General features: G+C 36.6%; 1 protein-coding gene across 4 annotated transcripts in view; it reads left to right on the plus strand.

Annotated features, from left to right (window-relative positions):
• The window catches only part of PRKG2 (protein kinase cGMP-dependent 2), a 112,257-nt gene extending 96,026 nt beyond the window's left edge, over positions 1-16,231 (plus strand). For all 4 annotated transcript variants that reach the window (XM_079153460.1, XM_079153461.1, XM_079153459.1 and 1 more), the window contains 4 exons: positions 2,105-2,227; positions 3,150-3,212; positions 10,048-10,114; positions 11,653-16,231. In XM_079153460.1, the coding sequence (XP_079009586.1) occupies positions 2,105-2,227; positions 3,150-3,212; positions 10,048-10,114; positions 11,653-11,748 (349 nt within the window). In that variant the 3' untranslated portion in view covers positions 11,749-16,231. The remainder of the gene's footprint in view (positions 1-2,104; positions 2,228-3,149; positions 3,213-10,047; positions 10,115-11,652) is intronic.
• Positions 16,232-18,005: the final 1,774 nt, after the last annotated feature.

Genomic DNA, 18,005 nt, shown 5'->3' on the forward strand with positions numbered 1-18,005 from the left:
TGGCATAATAGAATATATCTGAAATTGTTTTCAGAGCAAAGTGTATGAAATGTTATCCAATATCAGTGGTCAATTCTCAATTCTTTTTTACTCATCTCAGGTGTACTTTCCTTGAAATATTCACTGCACATAGATTCTAGGACCTTCCTCTTTCTTCTGATCCCACACTATGGTTCCTTCTCAGTCTCATTGCTAGATGCCTCCCATCTTCCTGACATCTCAACATTGGACCATTTCAGTCCTTAACCTCTTTTCTATCTACCACTCCCGGGTGACATCATCAAGTTCCATGGCCATAAATGCTATCTGACGTCCACAAATCATACTTTCATCCCTAACTTCTGTCCTGAATGCTAGGCTCATAAATTCAACTGCCTGATTAGCATCTCCATGTGGATGTTCAAAACTTAACCTTTGATTCCCTTCCTCATAACTTGCTCTGGATTCTCACTGTTAGTCAGTTTTCCATTGCGTGTCAAAATACATACAGTAAACAATTTATAAGGAAGAAAGTTTTATTTTGGCTTATGTTTTCAGAGGTTTCAATTCATGGGCACTTGGACCTATTGCTTTTGACCTGTGGTGACACAGTACATCATGGCAGGTACATGTAGCTGAAGAGGCCTATTCACCTCATGAGGGCTAGGAAGCAAAGAAAGAAGAGAACAACTTTCCAATATTCATCCCTTCCAAGAACTTGCCTCCAATGACCTCCCTTCCTTCCAAAAGGCTCCACCTTCCAGAGTTTCCATCACCTTCCAGTTGCACTACAGGCCAACAACTAATCCTTTAGCACATAGGCCTTTGGGAATGCATTCCAGTTCCAAATTACCAACTACCACCCCAGCCTTTCTTCTTTTAGTGATGATGGCTCCATTCTATAGACATTTAAACCAAAGCACTTCAGCATCATTCTTGAATCCTTTTTTTTCTCCCACACATCACCTTTGTTCATATTAGCAAAACTTATTGTTTTTACCATCTGTCATAGTTCAGGATGTTATAACAAGATACCATAAACTGGGTGGCTTAAACAGAAAATATTCATTTCTTATTGTTTTGGAGGCCTGAAGTACAAGATCAGTATGCCAGCATGCCAGAGAGTTCTGGTAAGGGACTCTCTTTCCAGGTACAGGTGTCCAATTTCTCCTTTGATCCTCACATGGTGAAAAAATGGCCAACCAGAATTCTGTTCTCTTCTCAGAAGGGCACTAATCTCATTTGTGAGGGCTTCACCCTTATGATTTAATTTCCTTCCTTAGTGCCCACCTCTACCTACCATCATTGTGACTAGAGTTTCAACATATGAATTTTGGAGGGGTCACAGATAATCAGTTCATTTCACAGTATAGATAGATGCAGAATCCAACCAAGTCTCACACCTTCAATACTATTGTCCTCTACCAAGCTAGCAGACCTTCTTACTGACCCCAGCCCACCCCCATCATAGTTTATTCTCTATTCATTGAAGAAATTGACTTGTTTCTGTAAATTAGATCACCAACTCAGAATACATTTCCAGATCCTTACCATAGCCCACTGGATGTACATGATGTTGCCTTCATCTCTTACATTCCTCTGCTGCTGACTCACTTCACCAGCCACACTGCCCACCTCACAGCTCCAGAGCACCAGGCCCACTCCTGACACACGGTCTTTGTTCTTCCTGTCTCAGAAAATTCTACCCACAGATAACAGCATAGCTCATGCACTTCCTCTCTTCACTCATACTTCCAGCCCAACTTTAGCTCAGAGGAGAGGCTTTTCCTATTCACTGTCTAAAAAAAAAAATCACATAACTCTCTCTTCTCCCTTCCTTTAGTTTTCTTTTTAATGATCATCACTAACTGACAATTTACCTCTATCTCTCTCTGTGTGTGTGTGTGTGTGTGTGTGTGTGTGTGTGTGTGTGTGTGTGTGATTTAAGTGATGTGAAATATGTTACAAAATGACTGACGAAGAGTGGGGAGGAAGGAGAAGGAGAGAGAGAGAGGAGGGAAGGAAGGAAAGAATGGTAGGAGGGAAGAAAAAGTAAGAAAAAAAGAAAGAAAAAAGAATCCCTGGAATCTGGTCTTAGTGTGTCCCTATTTTGGATTTTCCCTAGCCCACCCTTTTCTGGAGTTGATCAAATGATGACCTACAATCTGATTCTCAAAGGAATCGAAAAAATGGATTTTCCCAGAAAGATAACAAGGAGACCTGAGGATTTGATTCGTAGGCTTTGCAGGTGAGAATGATCATTCGTAACCCCTTGTTTTGGATTAAGTATGAAGGCTTCCAGGTTCTCTCTATATACATTTTTAAATTAGGTATACACTTACTTTTTTTAATGTTGCTGAATTACATTTCAAGAAAGATGTTTCCTGTTATGCAGACTAAGTTAGGAGTTTGAGTTTACCTCATGCATTGTATAACCACAGTACCAGTGTATACTTTTAAAAGATCCAGATTTCACAGATTATCTTTAGATATCATCTTCATCTGATATAGGGAAAAATAGAACAACAAACCTTGGATTAAAATTAAAATAATGTATTTATAACCTTGTTAGTTTGAGAGAAAATCAGTAATGTTGATAAAATACTACCATATGTCTTTTGTCAACCTTTAATTTTTAAAAGATACTCTTCTGATCTTATTTTAAATTACCCCAAATTTCTACTTAATACTAAAAATCATTTATCAGAAATAGTAGGCTTCAGATTTTTTGGTTAAGTTCCACTTTGTTGCTACTTTTTTTTCTTCCTTTTTGTTTTGTGCACTTGAACTTTTTCTGAATCATTAAAATTTAGTAAATTTAGAACATGAAACCTAGCTGTGGTTGCCAGCAGGAATTCTTGCCTGCATCTAAGAAGATTCCAGCTTAGATGTAAATGATTCTCTAAAGCTTTCCCTGGTTTTCTCAGTCAAGTTGGCAAGCTAGTACTCACTAAGTATTCATTTAGAGTTCATTTTAAGAATTCATACAAATATATTCCTAACTAATTCAACTATGCCTCTTCCAGGGAGCCATGTCCTTTTCATCTCCCTAAACTCAGATGTCTTATACACAGTGGGAACTTGATGGATGTTGGTGAATGAATGAATGAATTATAATTGATTCATTTATAATTATTATAAACTGCCTTTTTAAAAAATTATTCTTTCAGGCAAAATCCAACAGAAAGACTGGGAAATCTGAAGAATGGAATCAATGATATTAAGAAACACAGGTAGGTAGTTACTTAGTTACTTTTTTGCCCAGAAAAAATAATTTATAGAAATTGTGGGAATTTTGACAACTTCACCCCATGTATATTTTCAGTTTTTCCATTTTTTTATTTTTTGCTTCAGTTTTGTTTTATTTTGCTTTTCCTCCTTTGTTTTACTGTATGTGGTTACCATAATCAATCTTAAGAAGATTTTTCTACTGTTTGGAAATTCATATTGAGAATAGACAAAATTATAAAACAGATAACAAAATCACATTTTTAGGTATAGAAACTTAACTTTTTATTCACTGCTATTTTCATTGCTTTTTATTATTAATTTAGATTCTGTAAAGAAATTAAATGTTTTTGGCACTGACTTTTTAAATAAAATAGACTACAATCATTGCTGTCAATATTCAGGAGAATATTCAATATTCAGCTAGATCAATAGTTAAATAGCATCAACTTATGATTTTTAACTTTATGGTTGTGCAAAAGTAATACACATTCAGTAGAAACCATATGATGAATTTTGATCTTTTTGGGATTACAGATCTGTGGTGCAATACTATAGTGATTCCTAGCAGCTGCCAGGCATAGCTCCTGTGCAGCCACATGATCATGGAGGCAAACAACCAATACTCTCTATATAAAGGACAGTGTTGTTAAGCTATGATGTTCAGTAGTGTAGGTATATTTTGATTTAGGATATTTTCAACATATAATGAGCTTATCAGTATGTGACTATTGTAAGTTATCTGTATTCTCTTTAAGTTTTAATATGTTGAAATATAATTTTCCTTTGAATATTTCTCCAAATTCTGAAGCCTCATATTGATTTTATTTATTTTGGTGAAGAACCTTGATTTACACAGATCCTCAGGCATCAAGTTCTCTTTGTGCTGTAATCTAACGTGCAGTTAGATTTCCAGTTCTGTGAATTTCTAAAAATGGCCTTCAGAGCCATTGATAACTTCCTTAAGACATCCTCTCTGATTTGATTACATATTCAAATGTGGCCCTTTAAGCCTTTAGGATTTCTGTTTATTAAGTCAGTGCCTGACTGAGTCCTGCAAGTTTCAAGATATTTTCACTTTGCTTATGATTTATAGATAGAAAATATCACTTAAAAAAAAAACATTGAAAGTACTAAAATAAATTTGAGAATTTCATTATTGAAAACCTTTGAATTCACTGATGTGGTCACTGTTAGAAAGGGAAACAACTGTCAATAGTTTATTATTCTGTGGATTTTTCTTTCTTTTTCTTTTCTTTCTTTTTTTCTGATGCTGGGGATTGAACCCAGGGCCTTGTGCATGCTAAGCACACACTCCACACCCCCAGACGTCTATAGATATTTTTGCTGAAGAACTGGGCACACATCAACACAGTGTGAAAATAAAGGGAGAGATGTGGCTGCCGACAAATAGTAACACTATTCATTTTCCTAAATAGTAGCAGAACTTAAAAAAAAAAAAAAAAAAATCCCCAAGCTGCCAGCTCTGCTCTATGTATTCATGAACTTACTTGAAATAAAGCCATGTATTCAACATTGTAAACTGATATCAAGCTCTGCCTTAGGGGTGTTTGGGGAGGAAAGGGGAGAGGGAGAAAAAAAAGCAGAAAGAGGGAGAAATAAGACAGATAAATCTGCATATTTTATAGACACCAAAATGCTCGTAGTATTTTAATGTTCTTTGTTGTCCTTTGGATTGCCTTCAGTTGTAAAGCTCATTATTTGTCTTAGATTCCAATTTATCTTCTTCCTGACTACATGCTGTTATCACAGTTTCTTTTCTCATTATAAAATGACACATCAACACACCATTCACATTGAGGAAACAAGTGTTCCGCCAATTAAATTGATTCTTCCAATGTATTTTCCCCCTTTCTCTCATTAAAGAGTCTTCATGTTTGGCTCTGGGGTAGTTGAGAAACAGAAATGATATAATTGTTAACAGCCTGCAGCTTTATTTTTTACTTATTATTTACCCAAGTCTATTTAAATGTAGGTACCAAATTATGATTGGATGCACAATGCAAATCGATGGTAAAGAACTTCCGCCCCTGGGTATCCTAATAAAGAATTCTGAATTTCCTTCCTTGTAGGGATTAATTTGCCTGTTCCTCTTAAGAGGCAGGGTGGTCTTTGCTATGGGTAGATGCGAAGTCAAAATATAATGCATAGGACAGAGTTGACCAAAGAGGTACACCAGGTTTACACCGTACCTTCCGGTGAGATCAAAGAACTCGAAACCATGATTTCATTCTCTATTTCTGTTTTCATGGTGTTTTTAAAGAAAGTTTGGGAAGGGAAAGAAACAAAACAAAACTGTATTTCTCACCAAACAGAAGTGTTTTTCAATCTTCCTCAATTCTCCAAGGTATATAGTGTTTCTCCCCAGCATATTCTTAGAATATTTTTTTTTTTAAATCTAAGGTTTGGCATTAGATTTTCCTACTCTTCTGAAAGCTTTAATATTCTTAGAGACATATTCCTATTAGCTTTTCACTTAAACACAATACAGGTTAACATGGCATATTTTTTATTCATTCTGTGTTTAATCGTCTTTCCTAAAAATAAAAATCATTATAGAACGCCTCTTTCTCCTCTTTATGAGCTAACTTATATACTAGACCTCAATCACATCTATTTTTAAAAGAAGACTAGTGGACTTGTAGGGTACAATTAAATTTTTTCTGATAGGAAGAGGAGTAGTTTGTTTCAAGTATTTTAAATATTGGTTTTACTTTTAAGAAAAGCTTCTACAAGCCTTCTAAAAACAGAGAAGCAATTTATGTGCTGTTGATGCTAACATTTCCTTGGTGAATGTTTTTCACCCATGAGTACATGCTGACACTTGTATTGCTTAAAATGTGGTCAATACCAAAAGGCCAAGTATGAAGTGAATGGCCACTCATGTTAAGTAAATAGTACTGTAAGTCAAATTGTAGCAAGTACTCTATAGGAGATATACAGTCTCTTTGATTGAGTAGAATCATTGTAATGATACAGTCTCTGTGAGTAGAGAAATGGTCATGATTTTTATTAATGTTTGTGAAGTACTTCTGGGTAGAGAGCAAATAAAATACATTAAATGTATTGTTACCGTATTTAGTGGCAAAAAAAAAAGCAATCTACAGAACTGTGTACCTAGAAATATCTAAAAATGGAGACTCAGTCTGTGGGAAGCAGCGATAGGTGGATCAAGGAAAGGATGAGGACTGTGGTTTCACAGCAGGGCAGCAGCGTAGGGAGATTGAACTCCAGGTGCTGCTCCCTGGCCCTCAGTCTTTGACTAGTTTTTGACTCAAGTTCCAGTAGCTTCTACTAAAATGGCATTTGGGTCAGGAATGGCATCTGAAATGGAATGTACTAGCACTTGCCATCTCTGTTTTTAATTCCTTCTCTTTTGCTAAACTTAGACTTGGATTAGGAAATGTTGTCAAGGAGGGAACCAAAATCAACTTTGGGGTGAAGAGAGACTGAGGCAGCTAGAAGTGCTGATTTGGCTGATAGAAGAATGTAACAGCATCCTAAGAATCCCCCTGCCTTCACCCCCATGGTTGCTGCCTGCCCAGCCTGGTCCCCTGTGGTTGTTCCCCACCTAGCCAGAATTATCTTTTGAAAACTGGATGCATCATTCCCTCAGAATTTTGTACTGGCTTCCCATCACACTGAAAAATCGATTCCTTACTGTACCCTAAAGCACACTAATATGATCTGGCCTCTTGTTATTTCTCAAATACCATTTTTTCCTTTTTTTTTTTTTTTTTTTTTTCCAGTTTTCTCTGTACTCACCACATTTCAGCTCATTCCTGCCACTTCCTTCCACCTAGAAGGCCCTTGCTGCAGATCTTCCTGTGGCTTCTTCTCCCTTCTGTTCATTCTGGTCTTAATTTTAACATTGCTTCTTTAAATACCACCCCAGATAAAAGCCACCCCTCCTATTATTCCCATTCCTGCCATCATCTCACACTTTATTCTCTTATAGCATGCTAGTAATTATTAGAATCTAAAATTTGTTTAAGAATTTTTATTGTTTGGTTTTTGTCTGTCACTTCCCATGAAAATAGAAACATCTTAAAAGTAGTGTCTTGGCCCTCCATAAATATCTCTTGTCTGGCTACCCTGACCTCAGGGTCCCAGTAGAAAACATCAAAGGATATAGAATAATATTCTTCCATGTTTTTTTATAAGATCCTGAGAGATACAACAGATTGTGTTCAAGAGAAGCAAGAACCTGACTTCTAGTTTTAGATTTCTAGTCCACCAAGCATGGCATACATGCTAGAGACCACTTTTTAGATTAGCAAAACATAAGCAATAAATGAAAGAACTTTATCTGGACATCAGCTTAATCCCTTATTTTCACAGATGACTGTAAAACATTTCCTTATCTTAGAGCTTTTTAGATACATGTCACTAGGAACATCATCACCCTGAGAGAGTGATGTTATAATACACAATAGTACCTCCTGCTTTAGAGTGTTCTCTTGCATTCATTTGATAAACACTTATTGAGCCCATATTTTGTCCCAAGCACTGCCTGAATTATTAGGTGCACAAAAGGAAAGGAAATAATGAAAACTCCTGCCCTCATGGGGCTCCTGTTCTAGAGGAGGATGTAGAAATTAAGATGACTAAGTCAAGTGGTTTATCTGATAGTAGCAAATGCTAAAGAGGAAAAATAAAGCAGTGAAAGAAAATAAGTGTTGATTGGGGAGAATTGAGAGGGGCTGCCGTTTTAGACGGGGAGACCAAAGAAGGCTTTACTGAGAAGATGGCCTTTGAGAAAAGACCTGAAGACATTGAGGGAATGAGCCACGTGAAGATCTGGAGAAAAAACAATCCAGCATTGCATGTAGAGATCTTAAAAAGTGAGAGCATCCCTGGCTGGTTGGAAGAAGGATAGGGAGATAAATGAGCAGGAGAGAGACAAAGAGAAAAGTGGGACAGCAATAATATAGTGGAAGGACAGTGGTGTAAAGGGGGATTTTGTAAGGTCTTACAGGTGACAGTAAAGACATGATAAAGACTGCCTTTCACACCAAGTGAGAGGGAAGGCACTGAAGAATTTTAAGCAAAGGTGTGATATGACCTGGCATGTGTTAAGTGATCTCTCTTGCGGCTGGTTGTTTCATAAACAAAAGTAGAACTTCATCCGCTCTAGTCTAGTGAAGGTTTGGAGGATAGGGAATAGTCCTAATACAGATAGATTTGGAAGGTAGCACTAACTAGATTTGCTCATGAACATAAGTAGGATGTGTGAAAGAATAACTTTCACACATAAAGAATAACCAATGTCTTTGATTTGAGTAACTAAAGCATTCAGGCAAGTTTAGTGGAGAAAATTTGGACCCCGATGAGGTTTAGATATAAGGTATCCCCTGAAAGCTCATGTGTGAGACAATGCAAGAAAGTTTAGAGGTGAAATGCTTGGGTTATGAAAGACTTGCTGTAATCAGTGCATTAATCCAGATGAATGTATTAACTAGGTGGTAACTGTAAGCCATGGGGTGTGGCTAGCGGAGGTGGGTCACTGGAGGCATGCCTTTGGGGTATGTATTTTGTGTTTGGTAAGTGGAGTGGTCTCTTTGCTACCTGATTTTTATGTTGTTTCCTCCATGACAGTTTCTGCCATGATGTCCTACCTTATCTCAGGCCCATGGAGTTGGCTGTCTATGGACTGAAGTCTCTGAAGCCAAGAGCACCAAATAAACTTTTCCTCTTCTAAAATTGTTCTTCTCAGGTCTTTTGGTTACAGCAATGAAAAACCTGACTAAGACACCTAATTTGGTCCTGATCTGTGTTAGATGCTTATTTGACATCCAAATGGGAGGTGATAAATAGCAGTTGTAGATGATAGCCTATTAAACCAATGGGGAGGTAGAGTCTTTGCTGGTAATAGAAATTTGTGAGAAACCAATATATAAATATCATTTAAAGCCATGAGGCTGAATGGGAGGATTATCTGGGAAGTGAGAATGAGAATAACTAAAACGAGCAAAGGTCCAAGAACTGAGCCCTGGAGCTTACCAGCTTCACGAGGAAAACTCTGGAAGAGGAGGGAAAGTGCCCAAGAAGGTAGAAAGAAATCCTGGATAGTATGTTCTGGAATCCAAGTGAACAGGCACAGGGTTGAGTCTGATGAATAATGGCAAAGTCTACTAGGAGATCAAGTAAGAGGAAAACTGAGAATCCAGGTGATTCAATGGAGTGGAGGGAGTGAAACCAGATTCTTGTGTGGTCAGAAGAAAAATAGGTAGAGAGGGTAATTGAATAACTCTTTCTAGAGGTTTTCCTCCAATGATAGCAGAGGAATGGAATGGGAGTTGAAGGGGAACTGAAGTCAAGAGAGGGTCTTGCATTCTAGGAAATAAAATGTTTGATGATCTAACAGAGAAGAAGATTCAGGAAGGAGGAAGATTGTAGGAGTATATCTTTGATTAGAGAAGAGGCAATGAGATCCAGTATACATACAGTGGAAACACTAAACTTAGCTGCAAGCAAAGGCAATCTTTTCATAGTACAGGAAAGAAGAAAACACAGAACATGGGCACATAGACTGGTGGGCATTGTGGAAGGGGTTTTTTGTTTTTTGCTTCAATTTTCTCATTGAAATAAGAAGCAAGGACCTCGGGAGAATGGAGGATTCTGAAAACTCGGAGGGAGTGTAAAGGGAAATCTGGGCGATTGTTGGGTAGCATAAAGTTCCCACATGCATTTAATGCAAGACCAGACAACCAGCATGGTGGTGTGATTTTCCTCTCGCTTCTTGTAGCTGCACTGTTGCAGGGAGAAAGCTGGAAACAAAAGGATGTGATAAGTAATGTTCCCCTTCTCTTTTCTCAGGTGGTTAAATGGTTTTAATTGGGAAGGATTGAAAGCACGGAATCTTCCATCACCCTTACGAAGGGAGGTATGATATTTACTGTATTACTTTCTTAATTTTTTTTCCTGAGGACTTATTTTTGTGAACAGATTTTGGGGCAGGAGTGCACGCACACACACATTCACATGGATGCATAACTCATTCACATGGGTGCAGATGGTTTTTTGACAGTTTTAAAAAATTTAGTGAAAATATCATAGTAATTTTGATCTCAATACTGTTTCCTATTTGACAAGCATTAGCTGTCCTCTCAGGAACTATTTACATGTCAGTGCCACCCAAGACCCAAGGTATTCAGTGTTCATCAGGCTAACAGATGAAATATCACTTATTTAATAGTAACCTTTAAAAATCTGTAATATATTTATATCATCTGGCACTGCATGTTATTAAAAATGTAATTATAATGGAATCCAGAAGGAACATTTGTGCTATCACAGAATTTTACATTGTCACAGAAATTGAAAAAATAAAATAAAATTTAAAGCACCTAATGATAAAGAAAGAATAAATAATAAATTTTAATAGCATGAAACCATTTTATATTAAGATGAATTTTATAGGGAAATGGTAACAGGGGAGACAAAAGTGATGTAATGTTTCTGACTTTTTAAAATGGTTTATGGGTATCAAATCACAATGGTCTTTAGAGTACAGTAGACATGGTTAAAAGAGTAAAGTAACAATAACAGTTATCTTAAAATGACAATATTTACAACATTCTAGAAATTTCTTTCTCCACAACTATTAAAACTTACATGAAAAATTTAGTGGTCAATCTGCAAATGTGCAAAGAGAGACATAGGCTTTAACAGTTGTTTCAGAGACAATACTAGCAAAAACATAACGGCGCATTGACCTGGATATGTCTTTCTTCCACTCAGGTCAGCTTATATTCTGCTTCCTTTAGGGCTGCCTTGTACAAAAAGGGAACCACTAGCCATTGAATGATTCCCCCACCTTGCCCCCAAGCTCCAACACATGATCATAAACAGTATTTTTGATGATATTGTAACCTGATTCATCAGATAGGTATTATATAATTTGTTTGAAAGCAAAGAATTAGAAACTACCTGATTTGCAAACTAATTTAATACCAGAGACATTTTATTCTTTCAACAGGGTCACTAATATTTTGAATTGTCCCTTTGGCATTCTTGATACTTCATAGGGATGAATTACTCACATAAAAATTCCAAATTGGCAAGAAACTTACAAAGTAGAAGAAAGGCTCTGACAAACTTTGACTTTTACATATTTGCTTTTAAAATATTTTTCAATTTGATAAAATCGTAGACATTATTTCTGTTACCTTTTCTTTAGAAAGTAACTCCTCATGCCAGGTAGCTCCTAATGAACATAATCCAGTGACCAGATCACTTGCTTCTTAAGGAGAAATCACAGAAACCTAGGACTGTGTCTCAATAATGACTTTTAGCCCATATTTTCCTAATGTGTTATTTACAAGTGGTTGTGGCATAGAATCAGTGTTCAGGTAGAAAAAGGATTAACAGCTTGCTTAATCAACATTATTCTCACCTTTGTCTTAAAACTTTCTACATTAGCTCAGTGGACCCATAGATCACAGCTACTTTGACAAGTATCCTCCAGAAAAGGGAGTTCCTCCAGATGAGCTGTCCGGCTGGGATAAGGACTTCTAACAGAAGACAAGATGATTACTGCCTATGCACTATGGAAGAGGACAATAAGGATCAATAATTCGACACTGATTATTTCTCTCTTCGAAGCATTACAGTATCTTTTGGAAGACCATTAGGGAAAATAAATTCCTGCACAGGAGGTGGAGAAAAGCGGGACAGATATGGTTCTGAATGATAATGTCTCATTTAGATGCTGTGAATTATTCATGTATTCCTTCTATGCTTGTGTCATATGTTGAAGGCCATTGCCTCCCCGGTTTCCACCATCAAACCATTTTTGTTGAAGCAGCATAGTTTTCTCTGAAATCTACTGCTCCTTCCCAATCATACTCTTCTCTTTCGAGTCATAATAAGGTTTAACAAGGGCCTTGCCCTTGAGCAACTAAGTTCTGTGCAAGTAGGAGGAAGAATATGAGGGAATTTTGGAAGATTCCCCTGGCACTCAATAACTCCATGTAGGCTGGAAGACATCTTAAAATGGTGTTTTACAGAAATCTTGGTAATCAATAGCTCTCGACTGTTTTCAGCCTAGAAATATACGAATATGCTTCTGATACTAGTCTGGGGAAAGGTGAGTTTGAGTATTAGTGAGTGATCTTTCTTTCTAAAGAGTTAATTTGTCCAACCAGGGAATTATATTCTGTTGAGAAACTTAGAAAAAATAAAGTCAAAACTATTTTATTTCTCCTGTGACCCGCTGTGATACCTCAGAGATTTTCAAAAACCCTGCTAAAAGTGGTTATAGTGTATGGTTAAATGAGGGCCTTTGGAAAGGTTCTATCTGCTAAAATGTTTTCACTAGCAAAATAGAAAATATACTAGAATGAAATCATGAAAGATTTTCCTCCCTGTTAGAGATAAAGGAGAATAAATTTCAATAGGTAAGGTTGCAGACTCTTGAAACTCTGTGAGCTATTTTGATCAATTCTGTCAGTGTTGCTATTAATAAACCAAAAAGGGATAGAGTGGCTACCATTAATTTTTAATGAGGAGCCTATTAGCAAATGTTGATGCTTTGCAGTCTCTGAGGAGTTAATGACTCTTTTTAAAGACATCTGAGTCCTGGATATGTTTATAATTACATGCCATTGGAGAAGTCATAGGATTTTAGAAGTAAAAAAATACCCAGGTGTGATGGTTGTGATGGTTCCTACCTATAACCCCAGTGACTCGTGAAGCTGAGGCTGAAGGATCGCAAGTTCGAGGCCAGCCTCAACAACTTAGCAAGATCCTGTCCCCACCAATTAAAAAAAAAAAAAAAAGTATGTCTCAAAATAAAATAGAAATAGACTAGGAATGGGGATATAGCTCAGTGGTAGAGCACCCCTGTATTCTATCCCCAGTACTGCAAAAACAAAGCAAAGTGAAACAAAAGGACACCTAGCATCTGGCCTCTTCCTGCCTCCTTCTGGCAATCTTCCAAATAATTAATAGAATGTTTTTGATATTTTTGAATACTAGTACCTAAGAACATCACTAGTAATGAATGTTTAAAGGTATTGACCATATTCACTTTACTCCCTGTTTCCAAAATGGATGGGAAGCAGAACTTTCTCTGTAATTTTTTTTTTTTTTTCAGTCTGGCAGAGTAAAAATGACACGCAAATTCCAGCATTATTCAAGCTTCTGGTTATATTTTTATATGATAATAGTCTATGTGAAAAGCAACCTCCATCTGTTCTGCACACCAGTTTCATCATCTAGAGAAAGTCAGTTATGTGCTTCCTGAAGACTTCAACCTGAAGATTTCAATTTGATAAATGAGGCCCAAACCAAGAAAGTGCATCCTTAACAAATCAGATATCCACACTTAGAGTCCTTTTGCTGAACCAAAGAGTTTTTGTTTCCTGGAGTAGTATTTTTAAAGATTATGTATTGTACATAGAAGAACCATTTTTAATAGGATTGACATAACCTGCTTAAAGAATTTCTAAAATTTTTAAAAATATTTTTATTTGCATTTGGTTTGTATGTACTATATGTTTTTCCATGTATATATTTTAAAATTACCAACATATACAGGTAGGAAATTTATGTATTGGATGGGTATTAAAACTGTACAGTTATAATAGCAATGATATTCTCAAAAAGAGATCATATAGTTGTGACTTTAAAAACCCTACATATAGAGAGATAAAAACCTGTAAGACTACTACAGGTTTATTTTGCCTATGATTGGCCATATCATATGTAATTCCCACATGCAATTTTATTATGTTTCCTTTAGAATACTTTATAAAGATGAGAATGTGAGAGATTGAACCATCCTATAATTCCAACTCCACTATTTCCTAGCTGGGTGACTTTGGGAAAATGATTTACTTTTCTGAGTACTATCTTTCTCACTTGTAGAAAAAGGCAAAATAATATTTACTCTAGAAGCTTGCCCTGGGGATTTTAAAAAGGTATGTAGAGTCCTTTGCCGGTTATCTGTGAAATAATCAATGTTGCATTGGTGAGAGCTGTGGTTACTATCTCTGTGAAAATTAAAGGGGCCTTAATAACCAGTTAACCCTGAACCTTGTGCATCATTGGTGTCTGTATGCAAAATTGTACTAATTAAATCCAGTATCTGTCTTTTCTTTTTCTTTGAAATCATGAAGTAAAGATGATTATCAAACCCTAGTGTATAAAATGAAGGCTTAATCCTCACCAAAGTGAAATGCTTTGTTAAGATGACCTAAATTTTAATTTTTATGAATTAAAGACACTTAAACACGAACAGGGAAATGCAGAAAATTATCCCCATATACAAACTTATTATATTCCTAACCACTAAATCATCCCTCACCTCTCTTTTCTAGGGTGTAAGTTAGCTTTTCATTCTGAAACTTCTTTGATGGGAACAACTTTTCATAAGTGTAGTTTCTTAATCTCTAGATATTAAAATGTGTGGAAGGAAAAGAATGTGTTAATGAAAAATAAGATTTATAGTCAAAAAAGATCTGGATTTGAATTCCAGCTCTGCCCATATTTGTATGATTTGAACAATAAACCACATGTTTATTCATCTGCAATTTGGAAATATACCTTTAAAGTTTTGGAACATTGAACCAGAAGATTCTTACTAGTAGGTCACTGATAGTGATCAATCAGAAGTATGTCTACACATGTATTTCTTTTGGCACAAGAATAAATACTTGCTTTCTTTTGGAAGACATGGTAATAAAAGCACTTATATACATTATCTGATTTACATAAGATCCTTAAATAATTACAAACACACTGTCAGTTGAGTGCTCCAAAGCTAAATTTTGGCCTCATTTCATTTCATTCATAGTTTAGCTATGATATTTTTGCCTGGCTTAGTCCCAGATACTATCACTGCACTTCAAGCTACCCCACACTTTAGTTTCTTATTTTCCTATATTCTTTGGGTCAGGAATTTGGACAGCAAACGTCAAAGATGGTTTTTCCACACTGTACCACAAGACCTGGGGCATCAGGTGGAAAGACTTAAAGACGGGGAAGGAGCGTGACTCAATGACTGGGAGCTCGAACAATCCAAAGGCGTGTTCAGGTACATATTTGGTACCTGACTGGAACTGTGACCTAGTTGCCTACACATCTCCATGGTTTTGACTGCACATCATGGCCTCCTTTAGAATAGTCAGACTCCTTTCCTGGCAGCATAGGGCTCCGGGAGCAAGTATTCTAACCAACAAAGGAGAAGTAGTATCCCATAGGAATTACCCTTTGTGCCATATAAAGGTCATATAACATCACTTCTGCCATACTTTATTGGGGAAAATATAAGCCAACCCAGATTAGAGAGGAGAGAACACAGACTGAATTTCTTAGTGAAGAGTATGTCAAAGAACTTGCAATCAAGTGGTAAAACTGTGGCAGTCTACTTTCTCACATTCTTATGATCTGCAAAACAAATTCATTCCATCCCAAGAATCTCCCTAAAAGCATCAGCAGGCTCAAACCAGAGAGGTGCAGGATCTTTTCTCCTAAATCCAATTCAGATGTGAATGATGCTCCTTGGGTGTCATTCCTTGGTTATATTCTTTTAGGTCTGAAGGCCTATGAAATAAGTAAGCAACTCACCTGCCCTGCCACTCCCAAGACTGGTGAAAGGAGTAAAGGATAAATACAACAGACACTTGCATTCGGAGCCGGGGAAAGGGAGGCACAAAGCAGCCACTAGTCTGCTGTAATTTTGAAATCTGCCTAACACATGTTACCATTTCTCTGCTTAAGGTTCATCCCAGCTCACTGTGGATTGTTCTTCAGAGCTCTTGGCTCCATCACCTAGTCTTGATTCCAGATTCTGAACCATTCTTTCTTTTCCATAAGATATAAACCAGTGTTTGCAACCGAGTAGACGTCTTTGTCACTCCTGCCTGTAAAAATTGAATGATAGAAATGCTTCTTTCTAGTTTGCCTGTCCCTGGGTCCTTATTCCACATTAATTCATTTTTTTTTAAATGTTGTGAGTTTCCCATGAATTAATTCATAATCCACTCCATTAGTCGTAAGTCACAGTCACAAATCTTTTCCATTAAAAATGCTGTGAGAAAATTCTCCTAAGATTCTTAGAAGTTCTACCTTTTTTTTCTTTTTTTTAAGAGAGCGTTTGCACAGCACTTACTTAAGCTTCAAAAGGTCTGTTTGGGAGGATGTGGTAGACAAGATGACTTCTAATGATCCCTGCCTATGGTATCCATGCCCTTTATAATTCCCCTTCCTTGAATGCTAGCTGAACCTAATAACTTCTGAAAGGTAGAATATAATAAAAATGGTGGGGTGTCACTTTCCAGATAGGTTATGAAGTCACTCTGTTTCTGTCCTTCACTAAATTGTGAAGGAAAAAAGAACATAAAGTTTGGGGAAATAAGAACCAAGTAGACACAAGAGAATTTGTGAATTCTTAAGGCAAAAACTGGTCTGTAGTGACAAATCAGAACCTATCAGTTCAAACTGGAATGCACATTTGTCTTTCAGGTTTGCCAACTTTACTCATATAGGTGATCTGCAGGATAAGCTGGTACCTTCACACATGCCTTAGTTAGAATTTGAAGATGCTGAAGGAGCAACTTGGCTGGAGCCGGAAGAGCCATAGGTCTGGTTGTTGTTCTCCACCAACAAGAGGAACCCACAGATCAGCAACAATGTGTATGATCTATAGCAGTGTTTGGTCTTATACCAACCTCCAGAGCACAAATACAGCTGCTTTTGCAGGGCACAGTGGTGCATACCTGTAATCCCAGGTACTCTACCCTAGAGGTTGAGGCAGGAAGATCACAAGTTGGGAGGCCAGACTCAGCAATTTAGCAAGACCCTGCCTCAAAATAAAAAATAATATTAACAACAAAGGAAACATATCTGGCTTAACTAAATTGACACTGTACAATTTGCTCTGTTTCAAAACTAGTAAAACATAATAATTCTTATGTAGTTATTTAGTTTGTATTTTTAATTAATAAGATTCGTCTTTTCTCTTTCTACCCAATATTTATCAAAATGTATTTAGGACACAAGCCACATAACTCAGTAGAAAGTAGTAATAATAATTTGTCTCAGGTACAATAATTTGTCTTTAGCACTTACAGGTAAAGTGCTAAATTGAATTAGAGTAGGAGCATTTTCGACCGTAGAAGATTATAAAACCAATATTTTGAAAAATGTAATTGTTTAATTGTTAAATTAAAAATGAATAATGAATGAAAAGTAACATGAAATTTGCTTTGGTAAGTATAAACATCCTCAGTGAGGGAAAAATTAGATATGCATTAAGGTAAGGGAAAGGAAAAGAAAATATGATGAGATAAAGAAAGAACACTGGCAATTCACCAACCCTGCAACCCAAGCACAGCAAATGGGGCTTCCTTTCTAGATAGGTGGGAGAAAGCTAGGTGTCACCCTGGAACAGGAGTTGATAAGGAACCAACTCTCTAATCCTGCTATTTAAAATTCAAGGAGATCCTCAGATTGTAAATGGACCATAAAATGCAAGATCTGGAACATTGCCCTCGTCTATATTCTGCTTCAACATCCCTTTTAATGTCTTGTGTTCAGTTTTGCATTTAGGAAGGATAGTCAAAATATTAAAGTGTGCCAAGAAATACACAAAAATTAGATCCATGGGTCAAAGATAAATAAAGTAAAAAAATATTTTAAATATCTTTTTTCTTTTGGGGGGCCCTTGGGATCAAAAAGAATAAGGGGAACCTCTTATTAAAATGGGTAATGAATGTGAAGAAAAATATGAAATGCATGTCTTAATTGATTCACTCAATAGTTATTAATTG

The sequence above is a fragment of the Sciurus vulgaris genome (genome assembly GCF_902686455.1).
Source record: "Sciurus vulgaris genome assembly, chromosome: 9".
Lineage (NCBI taxonomy): Eukaryota > Metazoa > Chordata > Mammalia > Rodentia > Sciuridae > Sciurus > Sciurus vulgaris.